We start from the raw sequence: 22202 nt of genomic DNA, 5'->3' as shown, positions 1-22202 counted from the left end.
CAGCTCTGGGAAAACGCGCGCAGACCTCGGAGCTCAGAAATGAGTTGAAAATTGCCTTTACCAGCAAAGACGCAAAGAAGAGGTGGCTCGTTTGAGCAACATATTTGAAATGTCTTTGGTCTTGGCGACATTTTGTCACGTTCAACTCAGAAAAACTCCACATTTTAAAAAGTGATTAACAACATCTTTTGGGTGTGCAGTGGTGTTATTTTGATTGATGGGCGGTTTTCACTACAAAAAGCAAGGTTAGGCTATGTGCTGTGAGAAAACATCGTGGCTAGGTCAGATGTTCTGAATTGATATTGGTTATATCAGGTCATAGTGGTGCTGCTTTCAGCTAACTTAGCATCTTAATAAGATGTGTAGTATTGGCATTAATGAATTTGTAACATGGAACTGATAAAAACAAAAAATGGCACAAAACTCTTTTGTGACTTCATGTGACAATATATGAAAAGCAAAGAGCAAAAAAAAAGACAAGGGCGGGAAATGAACGTGTGTCTATTTGGTTGTAATAACAGAACGACGGTACATGGGACAGCCGGCGAGAATGGAATAGGTGGTTTTCGGAGGGGGGAGAGGCTCCCGGGGTTCCCGGCGATGACGTCACCTCCCATTCATTTTTTTTTCTTTTCCCGTTTAGTTTACACGCTTCCCGCACTGACGCTCTTCGCGCAGCCGGCTTGCGAAACCGGTTTGCTACGTCATGAGGGTCTGCGGCGCTGTATAAGTCCAGACGAGATAGCGGCCCGAGTTTCCCCACTCCGAGCAGGACTATATATCGAGAGATCAGGGACCAAGACCTCAGCCCAAGGATCAAGACAACGTAGCATCCATATTTAAAGAAAGGGTGAGTGGGCTCATTGTTTTTTTTTATCTCTCTCTGAGCGTATTTAAGAAATAGAGTTTAAAGTAAACTCCTGTACCGCTGGTTGAGGATGGTGGCTGGTCTACTGGTGACCTCGGACTGATGATTAAGTAAACGATCGATCAACTTCTTACATGTCCCCCCCCCCCAGCACTACTTTGTTGGACGGTATGCTAACCGCTTGGTTTTTCTTTACCAAAAGTTTAAGAGTCTGTGAAGTCTTTCACGTGATGCTGGCAAGACACCGTTACAGTATTTACCACGTTTTTACTTCTTTTTTGCCATTGCTGTGTAAAATATTGTCTGGTTAAGTCATCTTTACATTTCCCGGTTAAGGCTAGAGCCGAGCTTTAAGTGTAAACGGCGAGTCAGTTAAAGGGTCAACCCGAATCGATAAGATGAGATGGATTTTATGTAGTTTATATGCAGTTGTCGTTCATTGTAAAAAAAAACAAAAAAACAAAAAAAATATGCATGTGCACATTTACACATCATATCTGTGTAAGTAAATATGCACCACTGTATGGATTTATGCATACAAAGCAGTTGTGTAAAAATAAATATACATTGAGATACATGCCTTGTATACTAAAAAGTAATGATGGTAGGGAGACATTTCAATGAAAGTGGAAGGGTCCGGCCCATTTATAACGCCCGGGCTGCCTGCTGCCTGTGACTCCCCCCCCCCCCCCCCCCCCACGGTGTTAGACCCAGAGATTGCCATTTGAGGGGCAGTGGCTTCACAATAATGAATTTGGTGATGTCTAACGGGGAGCCGGGTACACCTAAAATAGGGTTACTCTCGACCAAATGAGTGTGTGGTAACAGATCTGCCTCATTGAATCCTCCCAAGAGCTGTGATGCAAGAGGCCCAGCCCCGCGTTACATGATGAGGTGGGTCGGGGAGGGGAGGCTTTAAAGAAAATCCATCGATTTTCCCTGAACAGTAGCCAGATGGCCCTGCTGTACACAGACAGTGTTTGTCTCCACATCGTTCGTACTAAGAGGGGGTCCTTGAGTCCATTTCTTTTTTCTCCCCCCCCCCCCCCGCTTGTCAAGGACAGCTGACTACATACCAGTACGAGTCCTTCAGGCTTGAGACATTTGCTTTCCTCTGTGGTCTCGGTAACACATAGGTTTAACCTGTCTTGACGTGAGTCATGTTTCCCAAGGTATTTTTCTCTTGTTCGATTCGGCTGGAGCAGGGTGTGTTCAGGTAAAACAACATAAGTATTATTTGTAATGTTGTGTGAAAGGATGCTGTTGTTTGGCAAGAATAGAGTCCGTGTGTGTTGCCGAATAACTTGCGGTTGGTTCATTTTTGGGGTTACTGAATAACTTGCGGTTGGTTCATTTGGGGCTATCTATGTTTGTCAAAAGTTGATAAATACACAGTTACAGACTACAGATGCTGGATAAATTGTTCAATATGGTGTTTTTTGGGGGGGGGCATTGTGCTGAAATTATTAATTAAATGATTGACAGAAAATTGATCATAATTTTGGTAGTAATTTATCAAGTAACTAGATTTGTATTCCTCTGTCCAATGCATATCATTATAAAGTGAATCCTTTGGGAGGGGGGCGGGGTTGGCTGCTGTTCAGACTAAGTCAACAATTCCAAGATATTGTAACCGGTTATTTTCTTGCCGGGTGCGGGATTCGATACGGGGTGTACTGCACCACAAGGCGACATCACTAACCGCTCGGCTAAAGGGTCAGACTCGTTAGCTGCGAATAACGGGTATTATTAGTAGTTTACAGTCGTCACCCTCCCCGGAAGCGCGCCCTCGCGATTTTTTATTCCCGCGCTCCGAAGACACTTCTGAGGATCTGCACACTTCCGGATCCCACCGCTGCCACCAATGTAACCGATTATTTTCCTGACCGGTGCGGGATTCGATACGAGGTGTACTGCACCACAAAGCGACATCACTAACCGCTCGGCTAAAGGGTCAGACCCGTTAACTAGGGACTAACGTGTCTTATTAGTAGTTTACAATATCATTTGGGCTTTAAATGAGAATTTTTCATTGTTTTGACATTTTATAGACTAAATGAGTAATCAAAGGGTAATTGCTGGATAATGAAAATGATTTTAAGTTGCATAATGTAATGCCGCCACAATCGACACACCTACCACTGACCCTGTCATCGTACAAAGAGATTAAATTGATCCGGTTTAACTGCTGGTCCAAATCCATGCATGCCCTCCACTCCTTCAATCTTTACAGGACATTTTATTCATACTGAGACCAGTTTTTAATCCTCCCCCATTTTCCTTTTCTATCTAGATCAAGAGTATCTCTTATGGACACATTTATCCGCCGATGTCCCTTCCTGACGATCGTGCCCAGAGCATTCCTGCAGCTGGCCGGGAAGTCATCCCTGCTCAGCTATGCCCAGAAGTGCCCTGTGATGATGGATTTGGCCACCAGACCTCTAGCCAGGGCCCTCTCCTCCTCTGCCTCGGTGTCCAAAGACGCAACAACAAATGAAGGTCAGTTGCAGGGAAAACTGGGGGAAAGGGCCTCATTCATCAATCATTGGTACGTACGTACAAATTTGTTCTTACACACCCATGGAGCTTTTTTAGCCCTGACATTTGTCTCAGAGACCAGTGTAGAACCTGGGTAACCCCTGAATTTAGACACCCATTGGCTAACACTCATGTCTTTGCATGCCTGGATGATTGCTTGTTGCAAGAGGTAGACAATAGATGTTAGGGGGAAGTAATTACAAAAAATCACCAGGCTTTCCTTCTGGCTGTCAGACAAGTAATTACAAAAAATCACCAGGCTTTACTTCTGGCTGTCAGACAATTTGAGAGATTAAAAAATTCCATAATTGTGTAAAAACAAACTTGTACATATGAATGATTGATGAATGAAGCACGATATCATTTTGCTCAGGTCATTTCGGCTGTCAGATTTCACCCCATTGTCTTGTGTATCCAGAGTGTCCAGTCAAGCTGCCCCCAGGCCACCCTGCGCCCCCTGCTGGCCAGGCAGTGGGCTCCAAGTGCCCGTTCTTGGCGGTTGAGATGGTGCAGAAAAACAACAGTGTGGTGAGAAAGGCCAGCCTGGAGCTGCAGGAGGATGTCCAGGAGATGCACTCCCTCTGCACAAGTAAGCTACTTCCAGATCACACCCAAGGTTGGGTAACTGTGCAGTAGAGCAGTTATGCAAGTTTTGAAAAGTCGTTGTTTTGAGCAAACCCCTCAGGAATTTCCAACATGTATAGCCATACATTGTCACGCATTGGTAAACAACCTCACGGTGTTCAAGATAGACACTGGAGGAAACACTGGAGAAAATGAACTGATGTGTCTTAAGTGGTGGAACTTGTCAGGTGATCATTGTGTATATTGTTAACAAACAGAAAAAACAGTGGTGGACCTTATCGAGACAGACAATGCCAGCACGGGTGCGCTGAAAACCCCACTGAAACCAGGGTCTCACAGGGTATCCCACTTACTGAGGGACAATCTTCCTAAAAGTAAGAACATCAGCCATAATGCAGCGGCTCACTGCCTTCTTCAGTATTTGCACTGCACTTACAGACAACTTTTAATGATCTTTCAGTTTTTGCTGGTGCACTTTTTTGTAATACATAAACCACGTGAATTATCTGAATAATCCCACTCTCCATTTCTCCTCCGCCAGCTGCTACCTTTCAGTACGACAGATTTTTTGAACAAAAGATTGACAGTAAGAAGGAAGATCACACATACAGGGTATTCAAGACGGTGAACAGGCTTGCCCCCTCTTTCCCCATGGCGGACGACTATTCCGAGTCTCTCAGCATGAAGAGAGACGTGTCTGTGTGGTGCAGCAATGACTACCTGGGGATGAGCCGCCACCCTAGAGTCACCCAAACTATCATGTGAGTAGGCTTGAAATCCTCTGATGACCCTGACTGTTGCCGTCCTGTAAAAAGTAGACTGTGGGATGGTGCTGACAGTGCTGATAGAATAGATGGGTGGGGAAGATCTGAAATGTGAAAGAAGTCTCTCTAAATTGTTAACTTGCTTTCTTCTTTTTTTTGCCCCAAAGGGACACTTTACGGAAACATGGTGCTGGTGCCGGAGGCACAAGAAACATTTCAGGAACAAGTAAGTTCCATGTGGACCTGGAATATGAGCTGGCCGACCTGCACAACAAAGATGCTGCACTGCTCTTCACTTCCTGCTTTGTGGCCAACGACTCCACGTTGTTCACTCTGGCAAAAATGCTACCAGGTACAATTTATCATGTCCGTTAGGGCTGGGTGGTACTGATAAAATCACATATCACAATATTTTTGACTGGAAACCTTGATATTGATAATGTGACAATATTTTGGAGATGACTATTGTTACTTTCATAAGATGTAAATGCTCAAAAAACTTTGAGAAATGAACATTAGTAATGCGGATGAGATGACGAAGCAGGTAGGGACATTCATTGTCTAATAAGTTAAGAAAATTGTGTCATTTTCCTGTAATGCAGCCAGGGAATGACAACATTTATGGTATATCTCGATATTGTGCAAACCAAAAGCCCAACCGATATCTCAGTATTGGTTTTTTTTATATCGCTACACCACTCAGCTCTGATGTCAACAACATGTGTGACTACATGTGGGCGAGAAAATGATACCTTTGCTTTCTTATTGGATTTTATTTTCTTATTAAAACGTGTTATCTTGCACTGAAATATTAAATATTGTGATTTTAGAAAGTCAAAATACAATGTTTGATAATGAAGTTCTATTCCTAAAATTTGCCTCCTCTCCCAGGTTGTGAAATCTACTCTGACGCAGGCAACCACGCTTCAATGATACAGGGTATACGAAACAGTGGGGTGAAGAAGTTTATCTTCCGTCACAATGATGTCGGTCACCTTCGAGAGCTGCTCGAGAAGTCTGACCCTGCCACTCCAAGGATCGTGGCCTTTGAGACAGTGCATTCAATGGATGGTAAGTTCACCGCTGCTCCCGAACATGGTCTGTTTTTCTTAAACACATTTCATTGTGGGCGTCCTGGTAGCGTAGTGGTCTATTCCGTTGCCTACCAACACAGGGATCGGCGGTTCGAATCCCCATGTTACCTCCGGCTTGGTCAGGCGTCTCTACAGACACAATTGGCCATGTCTGTGGGTGGGAAGCCGGATGTGGGTGTGTGTCCTAGTCGCTGCACTGGCGCCTCCTCTGGTCGGTCGGGGCACCTGTGTGGGGGACTGGGGGGAATAGCGTGATCCTCCCATGCGCTACATCCCCCTTGTGAAACTCCTCACTGTCAGGTGAGAAGCAGCGGCTGGCGACTCCACATGTACCAAGGAGACATGAGGTAGTCTGCAGCCCTCCCCGGATCAGCAGAGGGGATGAAGCAGTGACCGGGATGGCCCAGAAGAGTGGGGTAATTGGATGGGCACAACTGGGGAGAAAAAGGGGGGAAATAAAAAAAAAAATTCTTTTTTTTTTTTTTTTTTTTTGCCTTACAGGTGCTGTATGTCCTCTGGAAGAAATGTGTGATGTCGCCCATGAGTTTGGCGCTATAACCTTCGTGGATGAAGTGCATGCGGTTGGTCTTTATGGATCCAGGGGAGGAGGGATTGGAGACAGGGACGGGGTGATGCAAAAGATGGACATCATCTCTGGTACACTCGGTAAGCAGCAATGTCAACTGGTTTTACTACTGTGTTTCTAAACCATGCTGGTGTATCGTATGGTCTGTTTCCATAGTCTTTACCCTGCCCTGTGGGATATTGTTTTTGGTGCTGTCTGTCTTTTAACAATTTTGAGATAAAAGCAAATTTCATGAAATTTTGTGAGAGGTAGCCAGTGGTCGCTGAATTACCTCAATTTTGACAGTATTTAGGTCCTGGTCCCGAAAAAAGGTCATAATATGTTTTTGGCTATAACTTAAACAAAAATGTTTTGATTTACTTCAAATTGACGCCAAAATTTTTGACTTGCAATTTACTAACTATATTCCCATCCATTTCTATAGTGCGACATGCATTGTTTTGAAGCTCAGTTGCGCCGCCTTGTTTCTCTTAATATGCTTCTACTGTCGCTCTTTTGGTTCAAGTTGAATGAATTATATTTCATCTCCCCCTTACCTGTTTCCATCCACATCTGTCCATATCCCTTTTCATGTATCCTGTAACTCATCGCCTGCTGCTGCAATGAGTCAGTTTCTCCATAGGAATCATTACAGTTTTATCTTATCCCGGGCGTCCGGGTGGCATGGCGGTCCATTCCGTTGCCTACCAACATGGGGATGGTCGGTTCAAATCCCCATGTTACCTCCAGCTTGGTCAGGCATCCCTACAGACACAATTGGCCGTGTCTGCAAGTGGGAAGCCGAATGTGGGTATGTGTCCTGGTCGCTATACTACAGCCTCCTTTGGTCGGTCGGGGCGCCTGTTCAGGTGGGAGGGAGAACTGGGGGGAATAGCGTGATCCTCACTGTCAGGTGAAAAGAAGTAGCTGGCGACTCCACATGTATTAGAGGAGGTATGTGGTAGTCTGCCCCCCTCCCTGGATCAGCAGAGGGGGTGGAGCAGCGACCGGAACAGCTCGGAAGAGTGAGATAATTGGCCGGATACAATTAGGGAGAAAAGGGAGGGGAGATCCAAAAAAAAAAAATGTTTTATCTTATCTCAACTGAATCTCTTTTAGAAACCATATAGCTGATCATTTATTGTTATTTATCTCGAGCACATTGTCTTGTTTGACATTGCTAGGAAAGGCCTTTGGCTGTGTGGGAGGCTATATTGCCAGCACCAACGCCCTGGTGGACACTGTGCGCTCCTACGCTGCAGGCTTCATCTTCACCACTTCCCTGCCACCCATGCTGCTGGCGGGAGCCAAGGAGTCCATCAGAGTCCTGAAAAGTGAGGAAGGTCGGATACTGAGGAGGAAGCACCAGAGGAGCGTCAAGCTCCTCCGTCAGATGCTGATGGATTCAGGCCTGCCTGTGGTCCACTGCCCCAGCCACATTATTCCTGTGCGGGTATGGCTACCTTTGTGTCAAGTACTTAGCCGTTGAGATGTTTGACATTTATTTTGTATTGCCGTTTCAAAGGCCTCACGTTGTACGGCGTAAGTCACACACACTTTGAGAGTCACTTTGAAATCCTGCAGTCGTTCAATGTGAAACCTGTATTGTCAGGTGGCAGATGCGGAGAAGAACACTGAGGTTTGTGATATCATGATGGCCCGCCACAACATCTATGTCCAGGCTATCAACTACCCCACAGTGGCGAAGGGGGAGGAGCTGCTGCGCATTGCCCCCACACCGCACCATACTCCGCAGATGATGCACTACTTCGTTGGTAAGCCCACTGGAAATACGGTTTCCCTTCTCAGCTAGCACGAGGATCCATAAATGGACCATTGCATACTATTGATTAAATGTTATTTAGGTTGAACAGTTGTATCGTGGCTTCTCTATGAAGTTAAATTGCTAAAATTATTTTTTTATAAAAAAAAATAAATAAAATATCCCCACCTAAATTTCAGTTTAGTTATGATCACAACTCGTGTTAACTGATGTCCAATACTAGCTTTTTTTGTGAGCCAGATCTGCAGATAGCTGACGCTGTCTGGTTATGATGCTCATGACTGTTAAAATTTACAGCCAGTCCAATGCAAGATGTTATATGATGCTGTATGGTGGCGGCTGTATGGGCGGCACGTTGGCCCAGTGGCTAGCGCTGTCGCCTCACAGCAAGAAGGTCCTGGATTCGAACCCTGGAGTTGTCCAAACTTGGGGGTCATCTCAGGTCGTCCTATGTGTGGAGTTTGCATGTTCTCCCTGTGTCTGCGGTAGGGATGCCCCCCGAAACCCGGTTCTAAACGGGAACCAGTTCTAAATTAGTAAAAACCGGAGCATTTTTAAGATCCGACGTTTTCGGTTCTGCTATCGATAGTCGGTAGGTACTCGAGAAATCATGGAGTGAGATTTATATTGTGGCAATTGTGTTTTTCGAGGAATTTAAACGTCGCGAACATAATCTTGTTTGCCGTTTTCTCCATCTCTCTGTCTCTCTCTCTTACTGCGCGAGGGGCGGGGCTGTGCTGTGCTCCACACACTCGCTCACACACGCACAGACAGCTCTGCTCAAGGGCTCATCATGGCGGAGAGAACTAAACGTTCAAAAGTTTGGGTATATTTTCAAAAGTCGATGACAACAACGCTCGTTGCCGCAAGTGCAACAAATCATTTGCCAGTAAGGGTGGCAATACAAGCAATCTGTCGAAACATCTTTTGTCGAAACATGGTATTAATCTGCAGAAATGCAGCGTTTTCGACTGCTTTGCTCGTAGTGTTCCATCCACGTCCACTGCAGGTAAGCCGTATGAGCCATAGATACAGAGTTAGCTAGGCTAATACCGAATTATTACGAATAGGCCAATAAATAAAATATAATTGCTTAGCTAATTGTTTAGCTACAAATATATAAGCCATAGATAAGGAGTTAGCTAGGCTAATAGCCGGGGACACTATAAGTCAGGAGAAATCACGACTCCTGCCGGAGAAGGCAGATATGTTGATTTTTCTGCAGAAGAACTGTTAGGATAATGTTCTAGGTTCTTGTTTGTTTGAACTTCCGTTAGCCTTTTGCTGTAAAAATTTATTTTTAATATATTTTTTTTCTTTATCTTTATCTACTTTTATTTTCTTATCTTATTTGTTGTTGTTGAATGTTGATTATAAAGTCTATAATTCAGACGCATTTAAAACATTGCTGCTGCTGTTGCTGCTGAATAAATAATATTTGTTTATATTTATATAAAGTTATATAATAGAATAATAAAGCAATGTCGATTCTGTTCTTAATTAAGTGTCTTTTTTATTGCATAATAATCAAAAAGAACCGATAAGAGTATCGATAAAGTACCGAACCGATAAGCAGTACCGATAAGAGTAGTAGTATCGATAAAATCCTAACGATACCCATCCCTAGTCTGCGGTGGGTTTTCTCCGGGTGCTCCCCCCCCCCCCCCCCCCATCAGAGAGACATGCCTGTTAGGTTTAAGGTGCTGCACAGTGGCTGCTCCTAGCTACACAGCTAGGATGGGTTAAATGCAGAGAGGAATTTCCCCATGGGGATTAATAAAGTATATCAAATCATGAACTTATTAATATTAATTAGTGAAAACACCAAAATGGAATTTTTTTACACAAATTAAGGCGAGATGGCTACTTCTGAAAAGTGTTGTAATTTTCAAGAATCTGTGATATCGCTTCACAATTTTGTGGATAGTAAAAAAAATATATTGCCGTAAACGGCTGTTTGGGGATTACTCTTTATAGATTCCTTGTTATTCTTCACTGCCTGTGCTCCACAGTGGCAGTAAGTTGCTGTATAACGGTTACCTTTCATCTCTTTAGAAGTGCTTTGGTTGTGTTAAGCAGCCATGATAGCCTGGCGCACACTTCTGTGTCCTCAAACCAGCTCATCACCCTCTCTTTCTTCACTCTCTCTTTCTTCTCGGCAGAGCGGCTGGTGGAGACCTGGAAGGAGGTGGGTCTGGAGCTGAAGCCTCACTCGTCTGGGGAGTGCACCTTCTGCCAGCAGCCTCTCCACTTTGAGCTGATGAGTGAGAGAGAGAAGTCCTACTTCAGCGGCCTCAGCCACATGATCTCAGCAACGGCGTAATGTCATCTTAAAGATAGAGCCCAGTTAACCCTACTCCAAAAGCAAATGTATGTCCAACATATTTATTATTAGATTTATGTAATACATATCACTAAATATATAATGTTCTGTATCGCCAATAAACATCTGGGCAAAGTGTTCACGTGGTCCAGTTTGATCATTTTCAAGTGTGTCGTTTTAGACTTATACCCGATGCTAAGTATTGTTTTTTATCATGTATAATGCATAAATAACGCAGAGTGAATGTGATTTGTTTTCATTGATCACTTTGCACAGACCAGTTCATTTCTCCTTTTCTCGAGATGAATTATTATGCGTACAGTAGCTCAGTGACTGTGGTCACATTTTGTTGATTTTGGGGCTCTTTTAACACTTCATCCTCACTTACATATTGTAGCAAATTCAGGGGGGGGCAGCCCGGGTACCGCCACAGCCGGGACGCGAACCCGTGTCTCCCACTCCGCAAGCGACAACGTTAACCAGTCGACTAAAGGGTCCGACCCGTTAGTCAAGGGCCAACGTGTCTACTTATCCGTACACATTACGCTACCCGCCTCCTTCGGGAAGCGCGCCCCCGTGCTTCAGCATATCCGCTCCCTCACGCCTCTGGGCGCACGCGCTTCCGATGACCTCACGGTCTCACCATCCCACTTCTGACACCAATGTAGCGAATTCGGGAGGCAGTCCGGGAACCCGTTAGTCAAGGGCCAACGTGTCTACTTATCCGTACACGTTACAATATTGAGTAATTCTGGGGAGCTGGTCTTGTTTAGCAATAGTGGACTTTTTTGTGTTTTGTGCCATCAGCTTTACTCGTACTTTGACTTGAACAATGCCTCAGCCATGGCTGGCCAGAATGATATATCAGAGTCATTCTAAATTATTTTTAGATGGGATTCAAGAAGCCACGTATGGTTTACTCCCAATCTGTGACTCATTACTTATGTTGACTGTGACACACAGGTTTTCATCCTCAAACCTCTACCACCAGATCTTTTTCGGTTTTGCTGCGCATACACATGAGCAAGAGTTGTGAGCTAGCATATTGCGAAATACGGAAATCCCATGGAAAAAAAACCCCTCCACATTTCAACATGTTAATTGTTACCCTCGATGAACCTCACTCTTGACAAACGAGTTCATTATTCAAAGAGCAATGCCGTAGATACTCACAAGTCTACCCGGAGAGTTTAGTCAGTTAATGTCGGAGGGTCGCCTTTCTGCCTGGCTCATATTTTATTGATCTAACAAACTGGACCCCACGTGTAGCACCTGCATCACACAGGTCTCTGCATCTTCGATGCCCCCGTATGATGTTGGCAATTTGAAGGGGGTTGATTGTAATGCGCATTCTCACCCAGACTAGAAATATGCAGTTTTTTTTTTCTTTCAAAGTGGTCTTGATAAATCTCTCTTTGTGCTGAATTCAACACAAGGGCAATCATTTCAACCATTGTAGACCCACACCAACATGTTTTCAGCTCAAATTTAAAGTAAAAAGAAGTTATCTACCCTTTTAAATCCAACACAAACTAATGATAATGCTTACAGGGTTTTTCTTAGTTGCCTTTTTCATTCAGTCTCACAGCGACAGAGCCCCAGGATGACCACTGAAAAAGAGTGATATGCTGAGGCCGCAACTAAGTAAGCATACAGATCTCCATTATGTAGTGTGTGGCTGATGCACACTTCTTTGCATTCAATTTAATTCATCCAAATGTACACAGCACATGCACTTTACTTGTTATGGCCAGGACATAAGCAACATAAGTGGCTGCTTAGCGACTGGCGGCAAAATGTGATCCACATGTTAATAAAGTGGTGCTAGAACACCAGGGAGGTGGGTGGGATCAAATCCTGCTCACTGCCTCAAAATGGCTTGGGCCTTGTTACAACCTCTAAAATGGCTGGCTAGATCAAGATGCCGAAATCAAAAGAGTTTTGGCATAAACCAAGAAAAAGTGCTCATTAGAAACAACAAAAAACAAATGAACGCATACAAAATATCACAAAAGAGAAAACAAAAAGGCTAAGACAGGGTCAAACATAAAGGAAGCAACCACACACTGGACACACACCCCTCAACTACCAAAAGATGAGCAAAACGGGGAAAAATGAGATCGAGAGAGACGGAAAACTTAAAACTGGAACCATCTCCCCAAAAGAAAGCAAAGAATCAATAAAGATGCCAATCAGGCATACGAGTGGAAGAAAGATGGGTGCAGTGACACAGAGGCACCAACAGAGGGAGCGCGTAACAGGCGGGACCTGGAACGATTTGTTTGATTTGCGCATGCCCATAATGGGATAAACTACACGTGTTAGGATCTCGGGCTCGATGATTGCCATTGAAACGGTTTTAAAAAACATATTTCTTGCCATTTATGTACATTCATAATTACGTTTGGTAGGTTATCATAATTCTTTTCTTTTATTTAGACTTATATTTTATGAAGACAAATCAATTCAACTGATTCAAGTCTTACTTCAATGTAGGGATAAATTGCCCCCGGAAAATGGTAATTCTCGGGGTTACTGTTACCAATACATTATAACTGACTATGGTACTGGCAGGTTTAGGGAATGAGAGGTACTTTATTTGATATCGAATCAAACCTGCAACTTTGGCTTCCATGATTGATAGATAGATAGATAGATAGATAGATAGATAGATAGATAGATAGATAGATAGATAGATAGATAGATAGATAGATAGATAGATAGATAGATAGATAGATAGATAGATAGATAGATAGATAGATAGATAGATAGATAGACAGACAGACAGACAGACAGACAGACAGATAGACAGATAGATAGATAGATAGATAGATAGATAGACAGACAGAAAAATAACTATAAGACATATACGATGTAAAGGATGAAATACAAATGACACAAAATAAAAAGGTGAGATTATGTCTAGTACATAACAAGTAAAATGTATTAAGTAATATAAAGAGTGTATGGAAGACAGAGGTCAATAATGTGTGATTTATGCGCATATCATTTCACATATATACCCAAAATTTGCAAATTATGAGATATTGCCCAGTGATAATAATAATGAAAGTGCTAATGAGGGAGGACAGTTACATAATCCACTACACTGTCAACATCAACAGACAGATTACACAGTAGTCAGGAGCAAGTCTCTGGTTCGGATACACTGTGAAGTACATGCCAAATAAGCCATGCATATTTCAAGTGGGACGACGCACATAAAAAAACAACAACTGGCTAATTCGTGGTCCTGCAGCCATTCGTGCACTCATTCATGAAGACGCTTATACAAGTTAATGGCATTCTTGATTTCTCCACTGGGGGGCGCACCAGGCCTCCTTTTACCAGCGGGGGTGTTAAGCGCCTCCTCCCCTTTCGATGACTCATAGTCAGCGATTACCACTAGATGGTATTAATATAAAACAGCATATTGCTTCTTTCTTTCCATTCTGGAGAACACGAAAAATCACTCTGTACACCAACCAGTGAAGGGCTTGAGCGACATGCCGCGAGTAACCTACTGCGCGCGCCTGCCAAACGTGGAGTGCAGTTATATCACAGCTGGGAAAGTAGAAGCAGAAAGAAAATGCGCTGCATTCTAATGAAGATCAGATTTAATTCCATCCCTATAAATCAAGACGTGGTCGCAGCCTAGATCTGCCTGTATGTTTGAACAGCCATTTCATATCTGCTCCTTATACGTCCACATGCATGCAAATCTTACGTGCATATCTTATCAACCTGCGCTTATATTGCGGATGTTCTGTCCTTTGGCCGGTGATCAGCATGTTCAGACTAAAAGGGTTATTAATTAATACGGAGACCTTTACACCCACATGCCAAGAAACGGCAATGAGAAGGAATCCCTCCTCCCTTATTTCTACCACCTCTGAACGCCACGCAGACCGGCCTCACATCTGCACATGACAGGAGGGTGCTGCGCGCAGGTGAAGTGCTCAGAGCGATGCTTGTGAAGCCAGATATACCCTTTCAACCAAAGACGATGCCCTCTCCAGGAAGACACGTTCCGGGAGAGGCTTACAAACGAGCCCGCGATCTGAACACATTACGTAATCCCAGCGCTGCTGTAAATGGAGCGGTCAGGTGACCGCCGCTCTCGTGCGAGGCCAGGTTGTGAGGATAATCGCAGGCTTTCCTGCTTCCACGACGCAACACTGATGCTATTTTCAAAACCAGTTCGCGGTATAATAGCTGTATTTGACCTTTTTTAATCTATTGGATGCGTTAGTTTGATCATTTTTTACTAATGCGTGGTTGTGGGGTTATCTGCAGAATGGTGAAATGAAGAACTTGTAATATGCCTCATATGGACATTTTGAACATTCATATTTACATATTTACCTCTTTATTTTTTCATAGTCACTTGTGTTAACCCAGCATTACACAAAAGCATCAAATGGGTGTTAAGGTAATCATATTATTCAAGCGCTTGAATTAAAGATTGATGAAGTCAAGCCCCCAAACCTTCATGCTACTGATCCCTTCTCCACTTCCCTTTCTGTCATCCATAAACATTTCCAAGATGCCAACGAAGTTGGCAGTATACTCTTATATTTTTGTGTTTGACCTCATTCCCTTGCACCTCTCCTCATCCATCATTGTGTGTTTATCATGCATTTCCTTATCGGGGCACGTTTGAGGGCAGGCCCAACACCTCTGGTCCCCCAGGAGAGCCCTTCCCCAGGAACGGCATGTGTGAGAGTGTGAAAAGGGCACAGGTGGTTTTTTTTGTATACATGTGTTTGTGCGTGTTTATGTGTGTGTGTGTGTGTGTGTGTGTGTGTGTGCAGGGGCTCTAAGTCTTACATTACGTGGAGGCAGGCGTTAAAATGGTGGTGCAGTTTAATGCTTTGCTGAGAGCCTATGTCTTTGTTGTATATGCGCCTATGATTGAGGTTTTGTGTGTGTGTGCATGTGTGTGCGTGTCTGTGTGTGTCTGTGTGTGTGTCTGTGTGTGTCTGTGTGTGCAGGTTTAGCTCCATTCCTCATTCTGTGTTAATCCTGCTGCACTGCACATCTGTTTCTCTCCCACTCACGTGCACAGACAGATGAGCTTCATGGCTGGATTCCCACTTGCACGCATCTCTCTCTCTCTCTCTCTCTCTCTCTCTCTCTCTCTCTCTCTCTCTCTCTCTCTCTCTCTCTCTCTCTCTCTCTCTCTGTCTTTTTTGCTCTCTCTCCCTCTCCCTCTCTCTCCCTACGCCCCCAACTCCTCCTCAGTTGCATGCAATATTATACAAATCAGTAGAGAACCTGGGGAATCATGTGGCTATGGTCTTTGCTGCTATGCGATGATATAGAAGTGACAAAAAATGACACTCATTTGCATGCTTATACAATTCTAGGCAAGGATTTCACAATTTGGACACGACAGCAAAAAACACTGCGTAAATGCAATGTGACAAGATAAACGATTCCTCGACAGGCTTCACATCGGAAAAAAGAGAGAAAGCCGAGGAGGGGAGGGGCTGTTCCAGATTAGTGTCAGATCTGTGACTAAGATTGACACGTGCAGGGAAGATGATGATGATGATGATGATGATGATGATGATGATGATGATGATGATGGAAACAGCCCATTCTGGGCTGGGAACATCTGTATACTCCCAGCCTCCTACAGGGACAAACCATCACCATTTCGCCTGACACCACTTTGCAAAGTCCTGCATTATGGACATGATTGCAATGTAAAAGATATTTCACTGGGGTTTGTTGGACTCCACAATCTCTATAAAAAAAAAAACAAGCCAAGGAGCGCACAGGGCGATGAACCAACGCAGACCCGTGTGGGCAAAATCAAGCATGACAAAGTAACAGCGCGTTATAATTCCGGAGGATCCCATAGGTTGAATCCAGCGCAAGTCTGTTAAATGGAGGACAAAAAGTGCTCGATTTCCTCCATGTGTCATTTGTCAAGAGCCTGACGAGAGTCACTTAGCGGGAGGAGCAGCCTATTGACACCAAACTTAGCGCCATCCATCTTACTATGGCTTTAAATCATAATGAACAAGCTCCTCCCTCCACAGTTGCGCCGCTGTCAACTAAAAAAAAAGAAAGAAAGAAAGAAAGAAAAAGAAGAAGAAGAAGAAAAAAGAACTCGTGCATCGGAATGGTGAAATGAGAACGTGTACGCGGTGCGGTTACGGCTGCAGCGACGCGATGTGAAGCAGCGCGGCTGGGAAGCGGTTCGCCTCGGCGCTGTGACGTTAGAACACCTCTGAAACTCGGCGCTTATCTTGTGAATGGGGAAGAGCAGAAGGAGCGCTGGGCAGCCCGGACAAGTCCACACACATTGTTAATGAACACCGAAAGAAGAAGAGGGAAATCTCTCTCTCTCTCTCTCTCTCGCTCCCCCCCCTCTCTCTCTCTCTCTCTCTCGCGGAGGCGCGATGCATTAATAGCGCAACATATCACGCGTCGGCGTGAGCGGCTCTCTTTTCTTTCTTCCTCTTTTCCTTCTTTTCTCCCGCGGAAAACAGGCTTGTTTGGTTCGTTGAGTGTTGTTTCTTCTTCTCGGTCCCGTTGCGCGATGTGTACGACGTAGCAGTATTTGTCGGGTTTCTTGGATGTAATATGATATTACGGCCGATATGTCTGATGTGACGCCGAGCAAAAGCGTGGAATGGCTGCAACTCGAGTTAGAATCCGGAGGGAGATCGCTGCTTTTGCTGGACTGCCGTTCACACGAGCTGTACGAGTCATCCCACGTAGAGACGGCCATAAACCTGGCCATACCGGGACTAATGCTGAGGCGGTTCAAGAAGGGGAACATACCCATCCGGACCATCATCTCCAACCACGAGGATAAAGAGAAGTTCGTAAGACGATGCATGACCGACACGGTCGTCCTGTACGACGAGTGCACGGTGGACTGGAAAGAAACTGGACCCTCAGGCTCCGTTCTGGGACTACTTCTCCAAAAACTGTGGGAAGACGGCTGTAAAGCGTATTATCTCGAAGGTAAACCGGCCAGCGCGGATGTTTTAAATCGCGTATTCATAACGTTGGATATTTGAAGGCAGGCGCGTCGCGTTGATGGAAAGAGTTAAAAAAAAAGTTTCGTGTCCGTGCCGTTTAAGTTTGGGGAAATACAACTCGGTTTGTTCCCGTTATGAGTAACAGATGGGTTTTGGTGTGTCGGTGGCTGTTTCGCTGACATTTTGACCTCGTAGATTTTGATTGTAGTTTGTTTTGTTTTTTTTTTCTTCCCCCTTTCAAACTTTTCCCGAGGCTGCTTGTGTCACCGTGATTCTCAATTAAAATTCCAAAATGGCTGCGCCATGTTTTGCTCCAGCAGGAGCAGGCATGCATTTCATGAATGGTCTGTTTGGGGGAAGCTGCAGCGAGTTCTTTAAGGACTCACCTTTTGGACCAAGTGGTGTTTGACTGATGACATGGAAATTAGATGTAGAATTGGACGTAGGGAGTCTTTTTTAAGATTTAACCCTCATGTTCTGTTCAGTAAATCTCAACGGCTGTACTATTCACCTGTCGAATTAACTGGGATTTTATAGTTAACAGTCTTTGTACCACTTCAGGTACAAACAGATCCCAGTATCTTGACTCTTATCACTATCCATTATTATTATTATTATTATCTATTATCATCCTACATATTTACTTTATTAACAGTATTCATGGTTAATAGTTATTTATAACGTGCCACCCAATATCGTGAATTTTATCACTATCCATTATTATTATTATCTATTATCATCCTAGATATTAAGTTTATTAACAATATTCACGGTTAATAGTTATTTATAACAGACCAGTTTGACCCAAACAGAACTCGAGGGTTGGAGAGAAATCTGTGATTATTTTTTATTTTATTTTTGATGCTTTTTTTTTTACTCTGGGTTCTGCCACTTTTTCAGGGGGATTTGCAAAGTTTCAGACAGAGTATCCAGAACATTGTGAGACACTCCTGGACAGCTCGTGTCCCAGCTCATCTCCCCCGCTGTCTGTCCTGGGATTCGGAAACCTCCGCATCAGCTCGGACTGCTCCGACGGGGAATCGGACAGGGAGCCGAGCAGTGCAACCGAATCTGAGGAGAGCCCCATCCCGAGCAACCAGCCGGCCTTCCCGGTCCAGATCCTCCCCTACCTCTACCTGGGCTGCGCCAAAGACTCCACCAACCTAGATGTCCTGGGCCAGTACAACATCAAGTACATCCTGAACGTCACACCCAACTTACCGAACATGTTTGAACATGACGGCCACTTCAGGTACAAACAGATCCCCATCTCGGACCACTGGAGTCAAAATCTGTCCCAGTTTTTCCCAGAGGCCATATCGTTTATCGGTGAGTGGGTCCATAACTTGTTAAACAAACACACCAGCGTTTTCACAGGTTATTACATCCACAGCTTTGTCTAAACAATGGCATGATTAATGGTTTATATTGCAGGACAGGAGAATAGTCCTTCCCAAACCGCATGTATCATAATGGTAAATGAACTGCATTTATATAGTGCTTTTCTAGTCTACTGACCACTCAAAGCGCTTTACAATATATGCCTCACATTCACCCATTCACACACACATTCATATACTAATGGTGAAGGCTGCCATGCCATTATAATAAATAAAAATAATCTTGGTTTTAAAATGGCAATTATATAAGACACTACTATATTGTGAAAAGATAAGATGATAGAAACAGTCCGATATTCTCACAAGATACTGCATCTGACTTTTGTTATAAAGGCAAAAAAAAAAAAAGAAGAAAAAAGATGTGTGACTTTACAGTTGATTTTCAGTTTCACGTGTTCTCAGCACCAACTGAAACCACAAGTGACTCTGTCTTGTTTTTCAGGTGGTTACAGGATTCTTGGTCATGCAACAGTTTCAAGCAGGGTTTAGTGGTAGCAAAAGGAAATGTTGCTTCCTCTCTTCGGTGTTGTGTAAAAAATTGGTCAGACTGCGAATAAAGGCGCTCACATATCAAGAATGTTGGAAAGTTTGGCATCAGCTAGTTGACACTTGTTTGCGGTTGTCCTATAGCAATGTGATGAGAGGATATAAAGCACACTGATTTGGATAAAATTATCTGTTAAACTCTGTGATGAACCTGTCAGTCAGTGACAGAGACCTACTGCTGTTACTTTAGCATCAGAGGGGTTATTTCTACCACAAGGCTAAAGTCAGCGTCAACTCGGTTGAGAAATACAAAAGGCTCTCAAAAATTGCACCGTTTATGTAGTATGACTTCATAGCAACATGTAAATTGGTAGGAATGTTTTTTAAGGCAATGGTGCTTGTGGTATCTGTACCACTGACCCATGTTGTCTCTCCCTTTTTTTTTTTTTAACAGATGAGGCTCGATCTAAGCAGTGTGGTATCCTGGTCCACTGTCTGGCTGGCATCAGTCGCTCAGTCACAGTCACCGTGGCCTACCTGATGCAGAGACTCAACCTCTCCCTCAACGATGCTTACGACTTCGTCAAGAGGAAGAAGTCCAACATTTCTCCAAACTTCAACTTCATGGGCCAGCTCCTTGACTTTGAGAGGACATTGGGGCTGCACAGTCCCTGCGACAACCGTTCCACCAACAAAGAGCAGCTCTTCTTCACCACGCCGACCAATCACAATGTCTTCCAGCTGGACACACTGGAGTCGACATGAGGATAGACGTGGGCCGTCAGACATCTTTGTTTTTTTTTCAGTTTTATCTCTTAGGCTTCCTGATACCTGTCAGATTGCCTGGCGAGCTGACTCAGGCGAGTGAGTCAGTTACAGTATCGCTGCACCAAAAAGGCACCGCATTGATCTCTTTGCAGACTGCTTCCCTTATGCATACATGAGGTCTGCTCTCCGAGGCCTTAAATTCTGACGCAAGGATGACTTTTGTAATCCGTCGTGCACACACAAGTGGGCAATGGTGGTGTGCAGCCATATTCACAGGACATGTCATAACTCTTTTTTATTAACTCCAGGATTGTGGTTTGACTGTTATTTGTTATTCACCAGCTGTTATGGGGGCGTTTTAAGAGTATTTTTTGTATCTGTCATGGTTATTGCCTTGAGGGTCTGAAAGGACAAATTGGACGATCAGAATGTTTCCTGGGGACCAATCTGAGATGTTTTTGATGGTACTTTAGCAGAGGGAATTTAGCTAATACAGTAAGCTGGTCTTGAATTACTGTCCAGTTATCCTTTTAGTGACTGTTCTGTATCTTTTTTGTTTGCAGCACAATGGAGTGGTTATGAAAAGCGTCTTTTAAAAATTTTTTTTCCACTTTTAGTCAGACTGCCATCACCAATGTCTTTTAATGGGAAACACCTTTATGTCTGACAGCTGTTCTTCAGTTTTGTTTGTTGCTTCTCTATGAATGGCCACCTTTTGCAAAAATTGAAAGGTGGCATTTGCAACGCTCTTAGAAATTCTATTGAATATATCTGCTTTTTTTTTGTTTTGTTTTTTTTGCATGATTCCACTTTACTAAGCACACTGCTTTCTATCCTTAAGCTCATATTGCCTGTTGTTCCTGTGGCCTTCACCGTACCATAATATGAAACCTAACTACATGTCATTTACCAAGGACTAGGGACTAGTGTATAGGATGGATGTTTGACATGCTCAAAACTATTAGAATGTGTAAGTAATCCATGTGTAAAGAATTGGATATTCACATTATTTTCACTCTTCACTCACAGTCTTCACTTTGCAGCTACTCTGCCTGTGGCATAACCATGTTAAGGGAAAGATGATGTATAATTAGCTGTTCTCTATTTGCCAGTCCTGTCTCAGAGCAAATGGGCCTCTGAGTGAGTTTGATATATATGGGAGGATATGAAAGGAAATGAGTCTGACTAATGTTTTCTTACCTCATAGAGAGACATTTTCAGGGATTTTTATACAAGGCATCTGTATCTTTTCACAGCTTCTGAAGTGCATCCAAGGGCTGTTCAGTTCTGGTATGTTTATGAAGATGTATATAAAATCTGGTTTGTTAAGGGACATTTTCTCAAAATCATGAAGGATTTGAAAGTGACCCTATTACCTTATGTACAGTATATGTAAAACTAAATGTCCAAGACATATATAAGTTTCTACAACAAATATATTGTATATTTTTACTTGAATATGAGTCTTTGGTCTTTGTCTTCACCTGAGTTTGGCCTGTGAGTAATCTTGTCTCCCGACACTACATTCACAATTTGACTTACAAACCCGATCCAGCGTCTTTCACATGAGCTGAAAATGAAAGTTTTATGGTTGAGACAACATTCGGGGTGTTTGAACTAAATAATCTGAGAGGTCAACAAGAGCTTGGGTTTTTTTTTTCCGCGTTGTCATCTGCAGGATATGAGTGGCAGTGCAGTGTCGTCCGGCCCTGGGGCTTGAGGTGTGGTGAGATATCCGTTTTCTGTGCACTCTGATGCCTGGCTTCCTGTCTCTCACAGACTGTCAGACACAGTGACAAGTGGCGAGGCCAGATCTCTTGCTAACAGTGCGGCCACACCCACTCCCATTCACTCAGACGGTGCCAAGAGGAAGATGACACCGCGTGTTCGCTACCACACATCCACCACTGTAAACTTTGGACTAGTCGGCACACCACACCTCAAACAGCAATACCAAATTGTTGTCCACAAACCAATCTAGCAAAGAAATATGAGAAGATATTTGAAGTCTACAAGAGTGTTACTTT

At 43.7% G+C, this 22202-nt stretch overlaps 2 protein-coding genes across 3 annotated transcripts; both read left to right on the top strand.

The window, feature by feature from the left end:
* The first annotated feature begins 698 nt into the window (after positions 1–698).
* LOC130106947 (5-aminolevulinate synthase, non-specific, mitochondrial-like) lies at positions 699–10658 on the top strand. Of its 2 annotated transcripts, none has more exons than XM_056273301.1 (11): positions 699–850; positions 3162–3367; positions 3825–3995; positions 4249–4365; positions 4533–4752; positions 4923–5107; positions 5647–5826; positions 6351–6515; positions 7599–7867; positions 8027–8189; positions 10360–10658. In XM_056273301.1, the coding sequence occupies exons 2-11, from the start codon at positions 3178–3180 to the stop codon at positions 10518–10520; spliced, it is 1821 nt and encodes a 606-aa protein (XP_056129276.1). In that variant the 5' UTR covers positions 699–850; positions 3162–3177; the 3' UTR covers positions 10521–10658. The 2 variants fall into 2 exon arrangements, with proteins under 2 accessions (XP_056129276.1, XP_056129275.1); XM_056273300.1 differs by lacking the exon at positions 699–850 and adding an exon at positions 1939–2084.
* A 5874-nt stretch (positions 10659–16532) lies between these two features.
* On the top strand, positions 16533–21601 carry LOC130107322 (dual specificity protein phosphatase 7-like). The gene is made up of 3 exons (XM_056273857.1): positions 16533–17504; positions 18422–18850; positions 19862–21601. Exons 1-3 carry the CDS (start codon positions 17135–17137, stop codon positions 20170–20172), a joined length of 1110 nt encoding a protein of 369 aa, XP_056129832.1. The 5' UTR covers positions 16533–17134; the 3' UTR covers positions 20173–21601.
* The last annotated feature ends 601 nt before the right edge of the window (positions 21602–22202 follow it).

This window comes from Lampris incognitus, chromosome 2 (assembly GCF_029633865.1).
Source record: "Lampris incognitus isolate fLamInc1 chromosome 2, fLamInc1.hap2, whole genome shotgun sequence".
NCBI lineage: Eukaryota > Metazoa > Chordata > Actinopteri > Lampriformes > Lampridae > Lampris > Lampris incognitus.
Note: the sequence above shows the minus strand (reverse complement) of the source record. Positions and strands in the feature narration are given on the sequence as shown.